General features: G+C 46.0%; 1 protein-coding gene across 1 annotated transcript; it reads right to left on the reverse strand.

Annotated features, from left to right (window-relative positions):
* Positions 1-6,260: 6,260 nt before the first annotated feature.
* LOC117042568 (zinc finger protein 862-like) lies at positions 6,261-20,866 on the reverse strand. Its single transcript, XM_033142108.1, has 7 exons — positions 20,702-20,866; positions 20,325-20,451; positions 17,865-17,942; positions 17,226-17,306; positions 12,230-12,588; positions 9,872-10,030; positions 6,261-8,163 (listed from the first exon to the last, which is right to left on the reverse strand). The coding sequence occupies exons 1-7, from the start codon at positions 20,774-20,776 to the stop codon at positions 6,322-6,324; spliced, it is 2,721 nt and encodes a 906-aa protein (XP_032997999.1). The 5' UTR covers positions 20,777-20,866; the 3' UTR covers positions 6,261-6,321.
* Positions 20,867-21,456: the final 590 nt, after the last annotated feature.

Consider the following 21,456-nt stretch of genomic DNA (forward strand, 5'->3'; position numbering starts at 1 on the left):
TGCTCTGCAAGGGCTGCTTCGAGGAATCAGGTGGGTGGTGGGGGTCCCATCTGGCCAAAGATTTTCATAGTATCTTAAGAGTTGGAAGGGACCCCCAAGGGTAATCAAGTCCAACCCCCTGCAAAGCAGGAATCTCGGCTAAAGCATCCCTGACAAATGGCCATCCAGCCTCTGCTTAAAAATCTCAAAGAAAGTCCACAGCCTCCCAAGGGAGTCGCTTTCATTGTGGAACAGCTCTTGCTGTCAGAAAGTTCTCCCTGACGTTTAGTTGGAATCTCCTTTCTTGTAAATTGAAGCCATTGGTTTGAGTCCTACCTTCCAGAGGAGAAAGCAAGCTTGTTCCCTCTTCCATGTGACAGCCCTTTAGACCTCTGAATATGGTTATCATATCATCGCCGAAGAATTGATGCTTTTGAATTATGGTGCTGGAGGAGACTCTTGAGAGTCCCATGGACTGCAAGAAGATCAAACCTATCCATTCTGAAGGAAATCAGCCCTGAGTGCTCACTGGAAGGGCAGATCCTGAAGCTGAGGCTCCAGTACTTTGGCCACCTCATGAGAAGAGAAGACTCCCTGGAAAAGACCCTGATGTTGGGAAAGATGGAGGGCACAAGGAGAAGGGGACGACAGAGGATGAGATGGTTGGACAGTGTTCTCGAAGCGACTGGCATGAGTTTGGCCAAACTGTGGGAGGCAGTGGAAGACAGGAGTGCCTGGCGTGCTCTGGTCCATGGGATCACGAAGAGTCAGACACGACTGAACAACTGAACAACAATCCTATCTCCTCTCTCTTCCAAGTTATACATGCCCAGCTCCTTCAACCATTCTTCACAAGGTTTGGTTTCCTTAGAATTGGAAGGGTCTCTGAGGGTCATCTACTCCAACCCCTACAATGAAGGAATCTCGGCTAAAGCACCCATGACAGATGGCCTCCCAAGCTCTCTCCCTTCTGGGACCCACTTTTGCTCTTTGTCCAGAATTGAAAAGTGCCAAGCAAGAGACTTTCCTTCTCCCACCCCTGCTTTTTCCATTCCTTATCTGATGGGAAGTAATGGTGGCTGGGAGGAGGAATCTGTGTGGTTGGGGTCTCCCAGCCATCCATGCTATCCCGAGTCAGCTGCTAGGGGAGCCCCCTCCCCACAACCGCTGCCCTTCTGCCAAATGGAGAAGATTTTAGCCTTATTACCGTGTTTCTCCTAAAATAAGACACCGTCTTATTTATTTATTTTGCTAAAAAAAACACAGTATGGCTTATTTTCAGGGGATGTCTTATTTTAACCGTGTCGCATCGGTACGCTGCATAGCCACGCCTCTCCAGGCTGTTTTAATGGGAGGTACCACGTCACTATGGCTTATTTTCGGGGTATGGCTTATTTTTGGGGAACGGCTTATATTTCGCAAATGCATAGAAATCCTGCTATGGCTTATTTTATGGCTATGTCTTATTTTAGGAGAAACAGGGTATGTGGAATAATAACAATAACAATAACAACAACAACAACAACAACAACAACAACAATAATAATAATAATTTATTTGTACCCCGCCCATCTGGCTGGGTTTCCCCAGCCACTCTGGGTGGCTTCGAACAAAGATTACACATTAAAAACTTCCCTAAACAGCGCTGCCTTCATATGTCTTCTAAATGTCAGGTAGTTGTTTATCTCTTTGACATCTGATGGGAGGGCGCCACTACCGAGAAGGCCCTCTGACTGGTTCCCTGTAGCTTTGCTTCTTGCAGTGAGGGAACTGCCAGAAGGCCCTCGGCGCAGGACCTCAGTGTCCCGGGCAGAACAATGGGGGGTGGAGACCCTCCTTCAGGTATACAGGACCGAGGCTGTTTAGGGCTTTAAAGGTCAGCACCAACACTTTGAATTGTGTTCGGAAACGTACTGGGAGCCAATGTAGATCTCTCAGGACCGGTGTTATGTGGTCCTGGCGGCCACTCCAAGTCACCAGTCTAGCTGGCACATTCTTGATTAGTTGCAGTTTCCAAGCCACCTTCAAAGGTAGCCCCACGTAGAGCGCATTTCAGTAGTCCAAGCGGAAGATAACCAGGGCATGCACCACTCTGTGGACACAGTCTGTGGGCAGGCAGCATACCAGATGGAGCTGGTAAACAGCTGCCCTGGACACAGATTTAGACCTGCACCTCCATGGACAGCTGTGAGTCCAAAATGACTCCCAGGCTGCGCACCTGGTCCTTCAGGGACACAGTTACCCCATTCAGGACCAGGGAGTCCTCCACACCAGCCCGCCCCCTGTCCCCCCAAGAACAGTACAGTGGTACCTCGGGTTACAGACGCTTCAGGTTACAGACTCCGCTAACCCAGAAATAGTACCTCCGGTTAAGAACTTTGCTTCAGGATGAGAACAGAAATCATGTGGCAGCAGGAGGTCCCATTAGCTAAAGTGGTACCTCAGGTTAAGAACAGTTTCAGGTTAAGAACGGACCTCTAGAACAAATTAAGTTCTTAACCCGAGATACCACTGTACTTCTGTCTTGCCAGAATTCAACCTCAATCCATTAGCAGCCATCCACCCTCCAACTGCCTCCAGGCACTCACACAGGAGCTTCACCGCCTTCACTGGTTCTGATTTAAAGGAGAGGTAGATCTGGTTTAAAATGCATGGACCATCCGACCGAAGGACCAAGGGTATCAAATGCCCCAACAATTGGGAGAGGAGGCAGAGAGTGTCTCTGTACTATTCCAGAGGTAGCAAGAACTTTCTCAAAGCTTTTTTAAAAATCGGATCTGGCATGATATATGTCCAGCAACTTGTGTCAAGGAGAAGCAGGGAAAAGCTCTCTGTTCAAAGCTTAATAAAGTGCTTATATTGCACTTGGAAATCATTACTGTTAGATAGAAACACCTCCCAAGTATATAAGCTACCGTGTTTTTCGCTACATAAGACGCACTTTTTTCCTCCTAAAAAGTAAGGGGAAATATCTGTGCGTCTTATGGAGCGAATGGTGGTCCCTGGAGATTAATTGCCCAGGGGCCAAAAGAGGATCATGCTTTTTATTTTACAAAGAGAAAAGGGGGTGTTGAAAGGACCCCGCTCAGCAGCTGATCAGCAAGAGATTGGGAGAGAGATAAGAGTCCCGGCTCCCTTTCAGCCCCGCCCTCCATTGTTGAATGTGCTGCAGAGGGAGGTTGTTTGTTTCCCCAGCGACACGTGACTGGCTGATTAGATTATCTGTCTGGAAACTGTAGAAAAGGCTCCCTTTCCTTTAGAAGCTGCAGAAATGTGAGTTGAACCCCATAAAACGGGGCTTTTCCTCTTTGCTTTCCCCCCTTTGCAAAAGGAGCTTTGCTTTTCCCCCTTTGCAAAAAAAGCTGCAAAACCTTTAGCTGATCCTCAAAAAAACAGGGCTTTTAGAGGAGGAAAACCAGAAAAAATATTTATTATCTTGTTTCCTCCTCTAAAAAAGAGGTGTGCCCTATGGTCCGGTGCGCCCTATGGAGCGAAAAATACAGTAGTTGCCAAATGGCACCTTAAACATAGACTACGGTCGCCACAACGAATGCCTAGCTGCCATTTTTTATTAAAAGATTACAAAACCAAAAAAGGAATTGTGTATATCATCAATGTTAAAATGCATTTAACAATTCAGTTACACATTTTACCAATTACAGTCATCTTTCTTTCTTTCTTCTTTCTTTTTCTTTCTTTCTTTCCGAATGAATCACAATTCACACCAGGGACACATTTTTAATACCACGTTTTTAATAGCAATTGCGAATTGGACACCACAAAACAGTAACGGGTCTCAGCCTCGGCAATAGTAGCCAACCGTAAGCAATTTGAATAAGTAATATTTATAAATACCAGCATGTATGTGTATATGTACAGATATAAAACAAAATATTGTGCTAGATTTGTACTCTACACTGCTTTATATTACAATAGTATTTTATTTATTACTTGTGCAGAGCTGTAGCATCACTGTTAAAATTTTGATTTTTTATGGGCAAACGCGTTCTTCCATTCTGACAGTGCGTAAATTGTTCTGTTATGACAAAAAAGTTTTATTCCTGTTTAGGGAAGTTTTTAATTTTTGATGTTTTATCATGTTTTTAATATTCTGTTGGGAGATGACCAGAGTGGCTGGGGAAACCCAGCCAGATGGGCAGGGGTATAAATAATCCAGCGCCGAGGGCCTTCTGGCAGTTCCCTCATTGCGAGAGGTGAGGTTACAGGGAACCAGACAGAGGGCCTTTTCTGTAGTGGCACCTACCCTGTGGAACACCCTTCCATCAGATGTCAAGGAAATAAGCAGCTATCCTATTCTTAAGAGACATCTGAAGGCAGCCCTGTTTAGGGACGTTTTTAATATCTAACGCTGTATTGTTTTTAACATTTCGTTTGGGAGCCGCCCAGGGTGGCTGGGGAAGCTCAGCCAGATGGGCGGGGTACAAATAAATTATTATTATTATTATTATTATTATTATTATTATTATTATTATTAATGCCTGGGCTTCAGCTGGAGATAAAGATGGAAAATTGAATAGCGAGCTCTGTCCCTTTCCCCATGAAGCTGAAGCAAGCTCAATTACAGGGAGAGGAAGAGTTGGAAAATCTGGAGGGGCAGCGTGGCTCTTCCCAGCGAAGCAGAAGATAGGATCCCCTGCGGGTTTTTGCTACTGTGTGAAAAAGAAATGGAGGGATGGAGGGTCGAGAATCCGAGGAAGAGAATCACTTGGATTAGATGACCCTTGGGGTCCCTTCCAACCCTACAATTGTATGATCCCTTCAGAACTTTGAATGTATTTAAATAGCGAAGGTTGAGTCATTTTACAGACTACACATGTTCTACACACAGGAAAGTAAGGGGTGTGTGAACATTTTTCATGCCAGAGGCAGTTCCCCGGCAAGCTCCGGTCAGCCCGGCTGTAACGGAAGGGCACTTTCTACTTTAGACTCGCAGAAAGCATTTTTTCACCTTACATGGAACCTAAAATGACCACAAAATCATCATTTCCTAAAATGAGTAATAATAATAATAATAATAATTGAAAGGAATCTTGTTGAAGCTTAGTAAAGGGACCCCTGACCATTAGGTCCAGTTGCGGACGACTCTGATGTTGCGGCGCTCATCTCGCTTTAATGGCCGAGGAAGCCGGCGTACAGCTTCCGGGTCATGTGGCCAGCATGACTAAGCCGCTTCTGGCGAACCAGAGCAGCGCACGGAAACGCCGTTTACCTTCCCGCCGGAGTGGTACCTATTTATCTACTTGCACTTTGATGTGTTTTCGAACTGCTAGGTGGGCAGGAGCTGCGACCGAGCAACGGGAGCTCACCCCGTAACGGGGATTCGAACCGCCGACCTTCTGATCAGCAAGCCCTAGGCTCTGTGGTTTAACCCACAGCGCCACCTGCTGTTGAAGCTTACCCAGGAGTAAATTCACATGTCAGAACTCCTTGAAAGGGTTTGCACAGAACCAATAAGAAGGGTGGGTGGCAAAAAGTCTCAAAGTGTGTGTGTGTGGGGGGGAGCATTTTAAAAGGAAACCAGAGGGTCCTGGCTGATGTTATGGAAATGAAGTCTTTTAATGATCCTGTGATCAAATAAATCCAATTCAAAACCTGACCTCAGATAGACAATTGCTGCACATGGACGTTCTACTTTTGACAAACAATTTGCTTTTACTGAAAGGGATGCTCTTTGACCCTTTGGCCGTACAGTCATAATGGTTCTTAGGATTCCTTTGTATTTAAATGATGTTACACTGCCTACTTTTTATGCCCTTTAAGAATAAATGTGTTGATGTGTTTGTGTGTTTGTTTGTTTGTATGTATGTATGTATGTATGTGTATGTACGCAAACACACATCTGGGAGGCGGTGGGCCAAACTGGTTCTTTGACCCGGGTGACAAAAAACCTAGTTTCGGCCCTGACTTATGCTACAGCCACAAACCAATTATAAGAAGGTGGCACTATTATTACAGTAATCTGTAACACTACCATATTTTCCGGCGTATAAGACGACTGGCTGTATAAGACGACGCCCAAATTTTCCAGTTAAAATATAGAGTTTGAGATATCCTCGGCCGCAGATTCTCCACCCGGCGTATAAGACGACCCCCAACTTTTGAGAAGATTTTCCTGGATTAAAAAGTAGTTTTATACGCCAGAATATACAGTAATTTATTTGCCAAGATTACTGTAAATTTGCTATGAGTTCTGTGACAAGGACAAAAAAACCACAACCGCAAAGTTTGTTACAAAAGGCGAATGAATAAATCGCACTTACCTGTTTCATTTCGTTTATACAGTAAAAATATTGGGACCACACTTCGGTTTTTTAAAATACCCTAGTCTTTGTTTTTAAAGTGGGGTCTCCTAATGCGCCCCCTGGCAACATCGTTCCACCACAAATTAACTGCATTTGCAGCGTTGAAAATCTCTAGGTCCGGACCATTCATCTTGATCATCAGCAAGTCGTCAATGGTTGTCGCAAGCAGACGTTTCCGACTGTCGGTTTTAACCAGGTTTAGTTGGCTGACCCCCCTCTCGCATTCGGCAGTGCTCAGCGGCAGGACCCGTAAAAAGTTCAAAACTTTGCATATATTAATATACGAAGCAGAAGCCGTTGACTCTGCTTGAAGGCGCTGCCAAGCTTCTTCACATGTGATGCTCGTCTTGTTGCCAGCCCACACTTTGAACTCTTGGTACTCCTCCAAGATGGCTTCCTTGTCGACTCTCACATTGCTGGGCAAAGCTTGCATCAGTTCGCTCAATTCTTTTTCTCCGTGGCTACTCGCAGACGTGTCCCTTTCTGGTTTGGGTATGTTGCACGGGTCAAATATTTCCACATTCCGCAGAACTCTGTCGTTTCCGATGCGGTCAAACCATTTGTCGATCGCTTCCACGATGGAACTCAGCAAGACGCGCCGATCTTCCTCAAAGCAGCCAACTTCGCTTGCGCTGCTAAGGATTTCCACGTCTTTGTACACCAACACACCGCCTTCCAGCCGCGCGGCGCTTTCAAACTTTTGCAGCTGAGGGCCGCTGTCTTTCACCATCCGCTGCAGCCTCTCTTTCGTCGCCGTCAAGCTGGTTTTGACATCGCTGACGGACACACACTTCCTCCGAAACACCTCGGATAGCCTCGTCAGCGTGTGCGTAACGTCGTCCATGAAAAACAAAAACCTGACAAACCGTTCCGACTTCAAGCGCTTCAAGTACCCCTTCAGCTTGGCCTCCACCTTCCTGTCCGGCTTTGTGCTAGAGCCGCTCACAATCTGCTGCAGGTGCACCACAACTACGGGCAGATTGTTGGCCAAGGCTTTCACGGCAGAGTTCTTCGACTGCAGCCACCTGATTCCGGTGATGCCCATGTGGCGAAGCACTTTCTCGTTCAGGACTTCGCCGATCTCTTTCAGCTCCTTTGTCCTTTTAGGATTGCCGTGGTAAAACGTGTATATCCCCTTCACGACATCTTCGGCAAGCCCGGCAAATTTGACGGACTTCAAGGCATCCCCTATTGCAAGCTCCAGTTGGTGAGCGACGCAGTGCACGGCCACCAGACCTGGGCAGCTGTCCTGGAACAATTTTGCAACCCCAGATGCGCCGCCCGTATCAACGCTAGCCCCGTTGAAACTTATTGCCGTCAGCTTGCTTTTCCAATCGGGTACGTACTCATCGAGAACCGACTCAATGGTAGACTTCACGTCCACTGCATTCTCACCAGGACATTCCCTAAGGGCTCCGTAACTGCATTTCACTTCAGCTTTATTTATATAATAAAAGTAAACAATCTCGCAAGCCGCGTTCGATCTATCCGTCGAGCCGTCGGCCAAAATCCCAAAGAAATTTGCTTTACTCAGTTTGTACTTGAGCTCCAGGCGAAGGCTCTCCGCAATGTAATGAGCAAACTGTTTGGCTGCTTTGTCATTCCTGTACGTCTCGCCTACTATCAAGCCGTTTTTCTTCTGCAGTGCACATAACGCGGGGAAGTCGTCAAACGAATAGTTCTCCTTGACGATGAAGTATGCCGTATTGAACAGCTTCTCCAAGTTACTGTGCAAACTGCTGTCCATCGTTCTTAATTCCTGCACTGTTGGGACTGATTGTGGTGCGGACACTGGATTCAACCTGGCTAATTGAGCACGGCAAGCTTTTTGGTGAGTAGCAGATGCACCGTGTTTTTTTATCTGCAAAGGTAACAAAAAAGAAATTTGTCATTGTAGAATCACAGAATCTTAAGAGTTGGAAGGGGACCCAAGGGTCATCTAGTCCAACCCCCTGCAATGCAGGAATCTCAACTAAAGCACCCATGGCAGATGGCCATCCAACCTCCACTTTAAAACCTCCAAGGAAGGAGAGTCTGAAAGGGTTAATTAGCTAACCTGTATATATTTACCTGAATGTATTGTTAGTCCAGAAGTATAAAAGTGCCTCTGTTAAGCTTTTCTTTATGAAACCTTTCTGTAAAGCTGTGAACTTTGATCTGCATTGCACTTCTTTCTGGCAAGCTATGACTAAGAGCCTGGAGATAACAGAAGAAGGTCGACCTTGCACAGAGAGTAACTGTCCTTGCACAGAGAGGAATTGTCTAGGTCACAGATAGGATGGCCTTGCTGAAGTGCGCATGAACCAACTCAGGGCTAAATGTCCTTTTGCCTTATATGTACAACAGGAAATGTTCCTTATATGGACAAGAGGAAGATTTCTGGGGTGGGAAGATGAGCCAGGGAACTGTCTATAAGAACTGTCTCAAAATTGACTTTTTTGTACTTGCTTGGCTGTCTGAACACTGCAGGTACCTCTGCATGCAGAAAATAAATCTTTCTCTCTCTGAAGCCAGCAGCCTCAGGTGTCTTTTCTGCTTCCATGTTTTCTCACCGGGCGCAACCGTGGGAACCCGTAGGGGCAAATAAGGCTACAAGTCCACCACCTCTTGTGGGAGTCTGCTCCACAACCAAACAGCTCTTACTGTAAGAAAGTTTTTTTTCCAGATGTTTAGTTGGAATCTCCTTTCTTGCAACTTGAAGACGTTTGTTTCATAGCTGTCAACTTTTCCCTTTTCTTGCGAGGAATCCTATTCAGAATAAGGGACTTTCCCTTTAAAAAAAGGGAAAAGTTGACAAATATGGTTTGCTTGAGTCCTACCCTCCAGAGCATGCGAAAACAAATGTTTTCCCTCCTCCGTGTGACAGCCCGTAAGATATTTGAAGATGGCTATCATATCTCCAGTGTGGTGTGGTGGTTAAGAGTGGTAGACTCGTAATCTGGGGAACCGGGTTCGTGTCTCCGCTCTTCCACATGCAGCTGCTGGGTGACCTTGGGCTGGTCACACTACTTTGAAGTCTCTCAGCCCCACTCACCTCACAGAGTGTTTGTTGTGGGGGAGGAAGGGAAAGGAGAATGTTAGCCGCTTTGAGAATCCTTCGGGTAGTGAAAAGCGGGATATCAAATCCAAACTCCTCCTCTTCTTCTTCTTCTTTTCTACCTTAAAAATATCCAGCTGCTACAACCGTTCCTCATAAGGCTTGGCTTCTAAAACTTTGATCATCCTAGTTGCCCTCCTCTACACATTCCACCTTAACATCCCTCTTAAACTGTGGCACCCACAACTGGGCACAGTGTTCCAAGTGTGGTCTGAGACCTCTGGGTATAGGGAGGTATATGAATTCAATGAAAGCTAGGACATGTTTACCTCTATTTCTTGTTTCAGCTGCAAAAGTAACTTGCAGCCTAATAATAACAACAGGGAAAAGTCGGTAGCTGCTTCTCATGATGCCCTATTAAAATCTGCCGCTGTTGATGACTGGTTTCCCCCAGACCATATAACTAAAACAACAACAACAACTGTCACATTTAATTTTTTGGGCAAATTGTATATGCAGAATATAAACTCACCGTTTCAATCTTGAATGTTGCGCAGCCTTTCACGAAACTCGTATCCTCAGCCCGTGCAAATTCTTTGCAGACGAGGCATATCATAACATCAGCAAACATTTCCAGCCACGGATTTTCCAGCTTCCACTTCGAAAAAGTTGATGGCCTCACTTTTTTCCTCTGAGATTTAATAATACAAGTATTAGGGCAGCTAGACTCTTCTCCCTTATTGCTGGGTTTTCCTAACAAATCTGGCATTGTCCAAATATAAACAGTCAACTTATTAAACCTCATCATAATGCTTGGCAGGGGGTTGGACTAGATGGCTCTTGTGGTCTCTTCCAACTCTATGATTCTATGATTCTATAATTTCATAATTATCTGTCTATGTATTTCTAATAGTATAACCAAGTCAGTAATTTTTGATGTAACTGTAAAAAACTACTCTGAAAATTTATTATTCCAAGAAACGAAACCTTCCTCTGGTTGTCAATATTAAGATGATACCAGCAAGAAGGAGTCTTTCTGTAAAAAAATGATTTAAATCAAAATGTACTGATTAGTGATTTAAATCATGATTTAAATCAATTTGATTTAAATAAAATCCACCCTGGTCTTCACCCAAAAAGGAGCTTGCTAAAGCAAAAAGACAATAAATCAAATTTTACTGACTAGTGATTTAAATCATGATTTAAATAAATTGGATTTAAATAAAATCCACCCTGGTCTTCACCCAAAAAGGAGCTTGCAAAAGCGAAAAGACAATACAGTACTGTATTTGCTTTCCCGCCTGCAAGATCTGCTAGGTTCTATGGTATCTCCCATACCCTTGCATACCTTCACACCTTAAAACCTGCTCCCCTCAAATCACCGCAGGAACCCATTCATTCACAAACCTAAATGCCCCAAACTTCTCAATAAGACCTCTTTCATGTTTGCCTTCCCTGTGCTTGCCTCCTGTCCACATTAGGCTGCAGACACTTGCTAGAAAGTGTGCAATGCATGTTTGCATGTTTCAGTTAGAAGACGCCTGCTTCTTGGGAGAAAAGCAATGACAAACCTAGACAGCATCATCTTAAAAAGCAAAGACATCACCTTGCCGACAAAGGTCCGTATAGTTAAAGCTATGGTTTTCCCAGTAGTAATGTACGGAAGTGAGAGCTGGACCATCAAGAAGGCTGATCGCCGAAGAATTGATGCTTTTGAATTATGGTGCTGGAGGAGACTCTTGAGAGTCCCATGGACTGCAAAAATATCAAACTTATCCATTCTTAAAGAAATCAGCCCTAAGTGCTGACTAGAAGGACAGATCCTGAAGTTGAGGCTCCAGTACTTTGGCCACCTCATGAGAAGAGAAGACTCCCTAGAAAAGACCCTGATGTTGGGAAAGATGGAGGGCACAAGGAGAAGGGGACGACAGAGGATGAGATGGTTGGACAGTATTCTCAAAGCGACTGGCATGAGTTTGGCCAAACTGCAGGAGGCAGTGGAGGATAGGCGTGCCTGGCGTGCTCTGGACCTTGGGGTCACGAAGAGTCGGACACGACTGAACAACAACAGTGTTCCAACTGAGCCCTCCAGACATTTCCCTATCTTGCTCTGCCACCTGTCCAATTCCGACCGGCTGGCTCAGGTGCAGAATGCCTGGGCCTGACGCTGATAACTCACAGAGGAGGTCACTTTCTATCTAGCTTTAATTGTGAGAATGCTTTTTTATTCCAATACAGTTATTTAAGTTTGCACTTTCATCAGTTATAGCAGGTATGAATGGCCATTGCTCATCTTGCATACACTGTTTCCATCAAAACTCACTGCCTATGTTTTTCTCTACGCTGGTTGATTCACCTTCCAAACAATAGAAATTGTAAACTCGTTCACTGCCAAAATACTCCAGTCCCTCTTTCAAAGCTCCATTTATTTCTACTCCTTTTATATGCAGTGTGTGTGCAAAGGCTGAAGCTCATTCCACACTCAGTGCATTTAAACAGCTTCTCTCCGTATAAATGATGATTTTATAATGTTAAGAAATTACTAATGATGATATACAGTGAAAGCAGAAGGAGAGGATGTGAGGAAGTCAATTAACAATGTTAAGGAATAAGATGTATACTGTAATTTTTTTATTTTTTGTACTGTGTTTTTTGTTAGTTTTGTAGTGTTTACTTGTAATGTTTGTGTTTTTTTATTGTTTGAAAATTTAATAAATTCTTTAAATAAAAATAAACGGCTTCTCTCCGGTGTGGGTTCTTTGATGATTAATTAAGGTGGTTATTCTGTCCGAAGCTCTTTCCACACTCCCTGCATTCAAATGGTTCCTCCCCTGTGCGTTTTGCAATTCCTTTTTAATTCTAATTTATATGTAAACACTATCACACATACCGGAGTCGGCTGGATGTTAGGATTCTGACCATCAAATGCTTTCACCCTCCCATACTTTGAATTATTTTGTTCTTCCCATTCTATTCCCATCAGATTCTCGGTCATCTCTTCTATTGCTTCACTCTTGACGATCTGTGATGACAAAGTCCATTGCTCCCAATAATTCCCATTGTTCTGCATCTCTTCTGTCATCTCTTCGGTCGCTTCAGTTTTGACGATCCCCGATGGCAAAATCCACTGCTGCCTGCAATTCCCATTGTTCTGCATCTCTTCTGCCATCTCTTCTGTTACTTCGCTCTTGATGATCTCTGGCGACAAAGTCCACCGCTCCCTAGAATTCCCATTATTCGGCACATCATCTGATGGTGGGGAGAGAGGAGAAGCATGCTTGAATCTCAAGGGAAAAACCAAGGCTCCAATCACAGGCCATTTCTGTGGGATGTAAACACAGAGCAGCCAAACCCAACACTGCTAGAGTGGACATGAAGGTAACTCAGTCCTCCAGGCTTAACTTCCTGTTTACCTGGACTGAGTTACAGGAACCAGAAGTAGGTGTGGTCTTACCTGGGAACAAGATCCCAAAGATCACTCTCCATTTTTGCCTCATCTTTTGAACAAGCAGGATGCTCTCTCTCAGCTTGCAGCTGAGAGAAGCAGAGGTGAAGCCTGTTCCCCTATGGAATCAGCTTCACCACATGTAAATATATTTATCTAAGCTTATCTGCCTCTTTGAGCCTGTACTGTAACTCATGGATGAATGTAAGTAAACTCTTTTATATCTTATAATCAGTACTTTGTTGCGTCTTTACTTTTAAGAGGGAAGAAGGGGAATATATCAGGAATATATATTTCTTATAGAGGCTTTAGCAAGCCTATGCAACCATTTTCTGCTGTGTTTTAAAAGGGAATGGAACTCTGCTAAGTTTGGAGCTTGCTCACACAAGCTGGGATGATATATATAATATAATATATACTCATCCACACTCCTAAACATTCCCACAATTTCTCCACTATATGCCAAATTTAAATGTGGTTAACTTCTGAACACCCTACAGCAGCCTTTCTCATCCTTGGGTCCCCAGGTGTTTCTGGCCTACAACTCCCATCATCCCTAGGTAGCAGGACCAGTGCTCCTTTTAGAACGCTAACTAGCTCCGCCTCCCAGGGAACACCTACCTAACAAGGGAGTGATAGGTTAACCCATGATGAGCCTGAATCATCAGCAGGCATTATTCCACCACATTCGTCCCACCCCCAAAGTCATTGCATGGGCAAAGTTGTACATTTTAAACAATGCCGAAGCAATGTATTGGAGCTTAATCAAAACCAACAACCCAGTATTTCCCTTTGCCCCCAATTTCTATGTTTTAACATCACTTAACAAATTCTTTACCTTTTCCTGTATCTTATTTCCACCAGAGCATATTAATTTGGTACTTATACACATTTCTAATTTGGCATAACATTTGCTATCTTCTTCTTATTTTATTTTTTATTCTAGCATTCCGTCCTTAAAACATCTTGATAATGCATCAGCTATGGCATTATCCTTCCCTTTTACATGTTTAATGTCAAAGTTGTAATCTTGCAAATGCATACTCCATCGAATTAATTTATTATTGGTGCCTTTTACTTGGTTTAACCACCTCAAAGGAGAGTGATCCGTACACAGGGTGAATTTTCTTCCCCACAGGTAAGGCTTTAGTTTTCCAATCGACCGCACTGTTGCTAAACGCTCCCGCTCAATTGTGGAAAGATGTTGCTCTCTTTCTAACAATTTTCTACTAAGGTATAATATAGGCTGCAGAAAACCGTCTTCTGCTTCTTGACTTAACACCTATTGACTTAAACCTATCTGATATCCTGGTTAGATACACCCTACCGGAGTTTAATACACTCAAACTGTGGAGCCCGGACAAAGTTCGGGAATGGATCCTGGAGAGAGACGCCCTGTCAGACATCACAAAAATACAGAACCCAGGGTCCTCCCACTGGTTTCCCCGACTGAAAACAGTCAAAACCTGCGCCAATTACTTGGCTAATATCACTGATCCCACCCAGGGGCGTCGCTAGGGGGGTGCGGTGGGGGCGGTACGCCCCCGGGCGACAGGGGCCACAAGCGGCGGGTGGGGGCGACAAGCGGCGGGTGGGGGCGACAAGCGGCGGGTGGGGGCGACAAGCGGCGCCCCTCCCACCACTCCCCAGGCAACGCCGGTCACCCCAGGAGCAGCAGCGCTGCACGGATGGGGTGCTCCCTCGGCCGTGCGCTGTTGCTCCCGGGGCGAGCGGCGGCGCATGGGGGTGACAAGCGGCAGCCCCTCCCGCCATTCCCAAGCGCTGCCGCTCCCTCCGTCACCCCAGGAGCAACAGCGCACGGCCGAGGGAGCACCCCGTCCGTGCAGCGCTGCTGCTCCCTGGGTGACCGGCAGCGTGGGGAGTGGCAGGAGGGGCCGGCGCTTGTCAGCCCCACGCGCTGCCGCTGGCTCCGTCCCCCCGGGAGCAGCAGCGCACGGTGTGTGCGGTGCTGCTGCTCCTGGGGCAACGGAGCGAACGGCGGCACGTGGGGGGGACAAGAGGCAGCCCCTCCCACCATTCCCACGCGCTGCCGCTCCCTCCGTCACCCTGGGAGCGGCAGCGCATGGCCCGACGACGGAGTGCGCCTGCACGCGCAGGCGCACTCTGTCATCGGATCGCCGCTTCCACAGCCTCCTTTTGAGCCGGAGAGCTTAAAAGCGAGCTCTTCGGCTTAAAAGAGGGCTGCAGAAGCGGCGCCGGCACCCCCGGAACCGCCCTGGGGGCGGAGCGTCATGACGTCACAATGTGATGTCACGACGCCCCGCCCCCGGGGCGTTTCCTTTGCCGCCCCGGGTACCGCGGAGCCTTACTCCGCCACTGATCCCACCCTTCGGAGAGCTTTTACCACGGCCCATTTTCAAACTATCCCTACGGCCTATCTGTCAGGCAGATTTGCAAAAATCCCAGTAGAGCACCGTATATGTCCTTGTCACATGAGAACCAAAGAGGATCTCACACATTATTTGTTGTACTGTCCCATCTACTCGGCCTTCAGGGATGTGATCTTACAAACTATTCCCAAATTAATAGTCAACCCTAAGGACCAAGTAAAGTTTCTGCTGGTGGACGCTGACCCACGGATTTCCCACGTGGTAGTGGTCTTTGTGGCGAGGGCTATGAAAACTAGGGTATGGTTCCTGGATGATGTAGGGAGGGCCCCTCCATCGCTCTCCTAACCTGTTGTTGTATCCTCTTTCCTGTATGGTGGGAGGATTTGGGTTTTGTCTCCTTTGCTGGGACAGCGCGGCATGAATTTTAACTTATTTTAATAATTTTATTGTTTATCTTTTTAATAATGTTATATGGTATTTTGTGTAAAGGCACAGACCTCACAAATTTAATAAACCTGGACTTAACACCGCTCCTAGTCCCACATTTGATGCATCAAATCCCTGACCACTGCTCCTGCTACCTAGGGGTGATGGGAGTTGTAGGCCAAAAACATCTGGGGACCCAAGGCTGAGAAAGGCTGCCCTACAGTGCAAGACAGGGGTGGGAGACCTCCAGCCCACGGACCAAACTTGGCCCCTTTTGGTCCAGCAGAACAGTTTAAGGACCTCTTCCCCAGTCACCCTGCACTTGACGTCATACATGAGAACATGTGTGGGGCAGGTAAGGGTGATACTTCAAAGGACCAACTGTGAGCTTAAAGCAAACTTCTGATTCTTCCTCTGCTAGAGCAGGTTACACTCACAGCTACCTATCAGCTGATGGGTAGAAGCAGCGCACCTTCCTTGAGCAGAGGAGAGGCTTCTCCCAACCAGCCCTGCTCTCTCAAGCTGTTTGCGACCCAATGGGAACTGCTTCTGCAGAAGGATTTGTTTGCAATGTGGAGAGATCTGCTGTTGTTTGCCAGTATGCTTGTGAAACATGGACCACTTATCAACGCGATCTCCAACTCTTCGAAAGATTCCATCAACTGTGTCTCCAAATTTTTTTACACATCATTTGGGAAGACAGGCAAACGAATGCCAGTGTACTGGAAGAAGCAAAGATTACCAGTGTCGAAGTGATGACTCTTCGACATCAACTTCGTTGAACTGGTCGCCGTGTGGGTGCCTGATTATCGCCTTCCAAAGCAACTACTCTATTTCGAACTTAAAAATGGAAAGTGTAATGCTGGCAGTCAACAAAAGAGGTTGAAAGACTCTCTCAAGGCAAATCTTAAAAAATGTAGTATAAACACCGACACCTGGGAAACACTGGCCTGTAAGCGCTCCAGTTGGAGAACAGCTTTTACCAAAGGTGTCATGGACTTTGAAGACACTCAAACTCGGGATGAAAGGGCGAAAGGTGCTAAGAGGAAGGCACATCTGGCAAACCCTCATCATGATCAATTCCTGCCCGGAATTGAATTCAGCAGCGCATATACTAAAATTGGAACATTTCCTGCCCAGAAACCTATGTCCCCACTGTGGAAGGACATGTAGATCCAGAATTGGCCTCCACAGTCACTTACGGACTCACTGCTAAAACCGTGTTTATGGAAGACAATCTTACTCGGCTACAAGTGATCGCCAAAGAAGAAGACATATGTTTACTGCAAAGGAATTCCCAGAGAGTTAAGAGGATTTTTTTTTCCTACTAAGACTGCATGTCTTTCATTCTCTGTCGCCTCTACTGTGTCCTGTCGCCTGTCTTGCCATTTATCAGTACCAGATCTCTCTAGGTGGGCCAAAGTGATTCAGGACAATCTCTGGCTGTCTCCACCCAATCTAGTTCAAGCCCAGATTTCCCCGAATTGATGCAACTTCGTTCAGGATCAGCGTTTGGGCTGGAACTGGTGCACAGCTTTACTTAACACAGAGAGATGGGGTCTATTTCACCGGCAAGGTTTGATTTTAGCCTAAATAGCATAGATACTGCACCATAGTTTTGTTCCCATTATAACCTCCCTCATTGACATTGTTAATATCAGTACCTGCCAATTTCTTCCCATCCTCGGAGGCCTGCCCTGTTGGGGTTTCTCCAAGCATAGAGACGGGGTCTGGTTTCAGAACGTCTGCCATAGAAACAGAAACAGGATAGTTATTTCTTGAGTACAAAAGACGGAGCAGTTCCAAGTTATCTAACTGACATGTTCCCCTCCCCAAAACCAAGAAGATCAGACAGAACATTGTTGTGTGGACCCAGAGGAATCAATCTGGTCTTGGGAGCCGCCACTCACTGCCCATTTAGCTCAGCTGAGCGGCATTCTAGAAGCCAAAGCAGCTATTTTAATGCGAGGCAAGGTGGAAGTGAAACCTCAACCAGGAGGCCATCTTTTCTCTGTATAAGTGGAACTCTGCTGGATGAAGCCAAAAGGCTTCCTTCTCTTGTCACGCATCCCCACATAGACCAACTTGATCCTTATGGGGATCCCACTAGGACATAAAGGCAAGAGCCCTCTCCTGCTCCTCTTCCCAATTTCAGAGATGTTTGATATATAGCTGTCTTGGCTAAAAGCCATGGGCAGCTTTACCTTCCCTGAATTTATTTAACCCTCTTTTAAAGTCACTGAACAAAAAAATCTTTCAATACCAAGACCAAAAGGAGCCCCACAAGACAGCTAAGCACTTACCTATTGATATCTCCTCTTTTCTAGGATGCCGGATAAGTGGATCTTCTCCTTCTTCGTAACAGGAATTGAGGTCTGAAACTTTGAAGGAAACGCACAGGACCAATTATGTCCGATTCTACTTACTCGTCACAAGATATCCAGCTATTCCAAAGACAGCCAACCGGACAGAGAGCCTGGAGAGTGAGAGGGGATTTCTACAGGCCACAGCAACCACCCCTACCCAACCCTCATGTCTGCCCAGATGCTGCAACAAGTGGAAACCGTGCTCACCCACTCAGGTCTCCGTGATGTAGACCAGATCGGCCTCCTCATCCACAATCAGATCAGGGATGAAGGAGTTCATATTCAGAACCGACCTGGTATTCAGCAACAGCAGCCACAGACCTGAGGGCTGGCTGACAGAACAATCAAAATACCCAGTGTTTTGCTGGCACACCATACAGTCACTGTCTGTGCCATATGCCCCTTACCCAGCTTGCCCTGCCTCCCACATCATACCTCCCACTACCCTGAACCACTGTTTCCCCCATGTTCAAAAAAGGATGTCTTTGCTGAAACATGCTGAGGTGCAAAACGCTTCCATTTCCATTTCCTAGGGAGAGTTGGAGAAGTTCCACAGCTGTTTTAGCTGTTTCCACATTTTAAAAATACAGGGAACATAAGCTGTGCTTGCAAAGGAATGAACAGGAGTGTGCTCTAAGGGTCAGCATTGTTCCTTTGCGCCCATATATCCCTGAAGGAACATCCCCACCCCCATCATTCAGCCCAGACACTGAGATGGAGCTCTGGGGGCCTTCTGGCGGTTCCCTCACTGCGAGAAGTGAGGTTACAGGGAACCAGGCAGAGGGCCTTTTCGGCAGTCACACCTGCAGTGTGGAATGCCCTCCCATCAGATGTTGAGATAAAGAACTATACAACTTTCAGAAAACATTTGAAGGCTGCCCTGTATTGGGAAGTTTTTAATGTTTAAAGTTTTATTATGTTTCTGTATATGCTGGAAGCTGCCCAGAGTGGCTGGAGCAACCTAGTCAGATAGTCGGGGTACAAAAAAATAATAATTTATTATAATTATCCCAGCCACGTCTCCCCTCCCTCAATGAAAACAAACGAAACCCACACAAATTAAAAACTGCTAAAACAACTGCTAAGTATTTAAGTTGTTGTGCTCATGCTGTGCTTGCTGATTCACAGGACAAAAACCACAGGGATGTTGGATTCCGGTGTGGAAAATGAAGAAATTTGTTATGTGGCATCCACAGAAGTCTGCCCGTGTGGCCTAAAAGCTCAAACTTCCTGCTTTGTGGCCTAAAAGCTCAAACTTCCTGCTTTTTCTGTTAATGAAGTGGGTCCATTTGGTTAGATGCTTTTGCACCTACAGCACAACAAAAGCGGGAGAAAGCAAAAAGCCCAGAACATTTGCAGAATGAAAAGCTGCAGGATTTTAGCAGGAAACTATGGGACATGCCCCCTTCATGGATCACTGCCTTGTCGTGGAGAAGGGGCTTGAATAAATCCAAGAAGCCATGAGCTATGCTGTGCAGGGCCACCCAAGACGGACAAGTCATAGCCGAGAGTTTAGACTAAATGTGATCCACCTGGAGAAGGAACTGGCAAACCACTCCAGTATTTTGCCAACAAAACTCCATGGACATAAAAAGGAGAAGCTTTGATAAGAAAGTGAGAGTTTCCAAGGCATGCTCTGGTTCATGGGGTCACAGAGAGGCGAGCACGACTAAGACGACTAAAGAAAAATGGGACATGCACCCACTAAATCTGGAGCAGTATACGAGCTCAAACCTTTGATGCAGCAAATGGAATAGAAAGTGCAGTTGCATTTAACTACTCAATAACATCAGAAAAGGGCTCAATTACAAGGACGTATGGAGCGGGGCTACTAAATTCATTCCTTAGACATCTATTGAAGGTGACCAGGAAACTGCAATTAATCCAGAATGCAGCAGCTAGACTGGTGACTGGGAGCGGCCGCCGGGACCACATAACACCGGTCCTGAGAGATCTACATGGGCTCCCAGTATGTTTCCGAGCACAATTCAAAGTGTTGGTGCTGACCTTTAAAGCCCTAAACGGCCTCGGTCCTGTATACCTGAAGGAGCGTCTTCACCCCCATCGTTCAGCCCGGACACTGAGATCCAGCACCGAGGGCCTTCTGGTGGTGCCCTCGTAGTGGCGCCCGCCCTGTGGAACGCCCTCCCATCAGAGGTTAAAGAGATAAGCAACTACCTGACATTTAGAAAATACCTGAAGGCAGCCCTGTTTAGGGAAGTTTTTAACCTGTGACATTTTAATGTATTTTAACATTTGTTGGAAGCCACCCAGGGTGGCTGGGGAAGCCCAGCCAGATGGGCGGGGTACAAATAAATTATTATTATTATTATTATTATTATTATTATTATTATTATTATTATTATCATTATCAAATGAAAAAAGCAGCAGCCTTACCTAGAGAGGCCACAGTCTCATAATTCTCTTCCATGACTTCCCTATGCAAAGCTTTCTGGCGCGGATCCAGCAGAGCCCATTCCTCTGCCTCGAAAAACACAGTTACGTCCTCAAAGGTCACCAGGCCCTGGACAAAGGAGTAGAATTCATTCCACCATTTTCCAAGCGTGTAAGGAGACGTGACAGCTGCATGTGTGCTTTCATTTATCTGTCAGTCCCCATCACGGCCACTTTTGCTGGGCCAAAAGTAAAAAATAAAATTAAAAATGGACATGGAAAGAAAAGAGACATATTTTTTTTCAGTCTCCCTTGCCTCTCCACAAACAGAGAGGAACCCAGGAAACTCCAATCACTCTCATGGATTCTCCTCCCCTTACCTGAGGTGGCTGCCGGGAAACTCTTCCAACCTCACCCCAAGGAAGAGACAATCCCGGCACTGCCTCTGAGGCCATAGCCCTGCCTTCAGGGCATAAAGGATGAACTGCGCCACCGCCAGGACTCTCACACCTGCTCCCCCGATGCACTTTAAAGCATGTTGCAGCCGTCAAGCGGGGTCATGCCAGGGCCTGCAGGGGAGAAACAGGAGACCAGAGGGACGTCAGCCACCTCCACCCTCTGCTATAATACAGTAAACAAACATGCCAGCAAATGAAAAGAGACCACTGAGGTAACTGATGTCCAGCTCCGGGGGCCTTCTGGCGGTTCCCTCCCTCCGAGAAGTGAGGTTACAGGGAACCAGGCAGAGGGCCTTCTCGGTGGTGGCGCCTGCCTTGTGGAACGCCCTCCCATCGGATATCAAGGAACTATACAACTATCTGACTTTTAGGAGACATCTGAAGGCAGCCCTGTTTAGGGAAGTTTTTAATCTTTGATGTTTTATCGTTTTTTTTAATATTCTGTTGGGAGCCGCCCAGAGTGGCTGAGGAAACCCAGCCAGATGGGCAGAGTATAAATAAATTATTATTATTATTATTATTATTATTATTATTATTATTACTACTACTACTACTACTACTATTACTATATTATGAATTATGGTGCTGGAGGAGACTCTTGAAAGTCCCATGGACTGCAAAAAGATCAAACTTATCCATCCTTAAAGAAATCAGCCCTGAGTGCTCACTGGAAGGGC

The sequence above is a fragment of the Lacerta agilis genome, chromosome 2, assembly GCF_009819535.1.
Source record: "Lacerta agilis isolate rLacAgi1 chromosome 2, rLacAgi1.pri, whole genome shotgun sequence".
NCBI lineage: Eukaryota > Metazoa > Chordata > Lepidosauria > Squamata > Lacertidae > Lacerta > Lacerta agilis.

Coding starts and splice junctions, on each gene's coding strand:
- LOC117042568 (XM_033142108.1), bottom strand. CDS start 20,776: ATGGCCTCAGAGGCAGTGCCGGGATTGTCTCTTCCTTGGGGTGAGGTT. Junction 20,452..20,701: donor TTTCCCGGCAGCCACCTCAG/GTAAGGGGAGGA, acceptor TCCTTTGTCCAG/GGCCTGGTGACCTTTGAGGA. Junction 10,031..12,229: donor CTAACATCCAGCCGACTCCG/GTATGTGTGATA, acceptor ATTAAATCTCAG/AGGAAAAAAGTGAGGCCATC.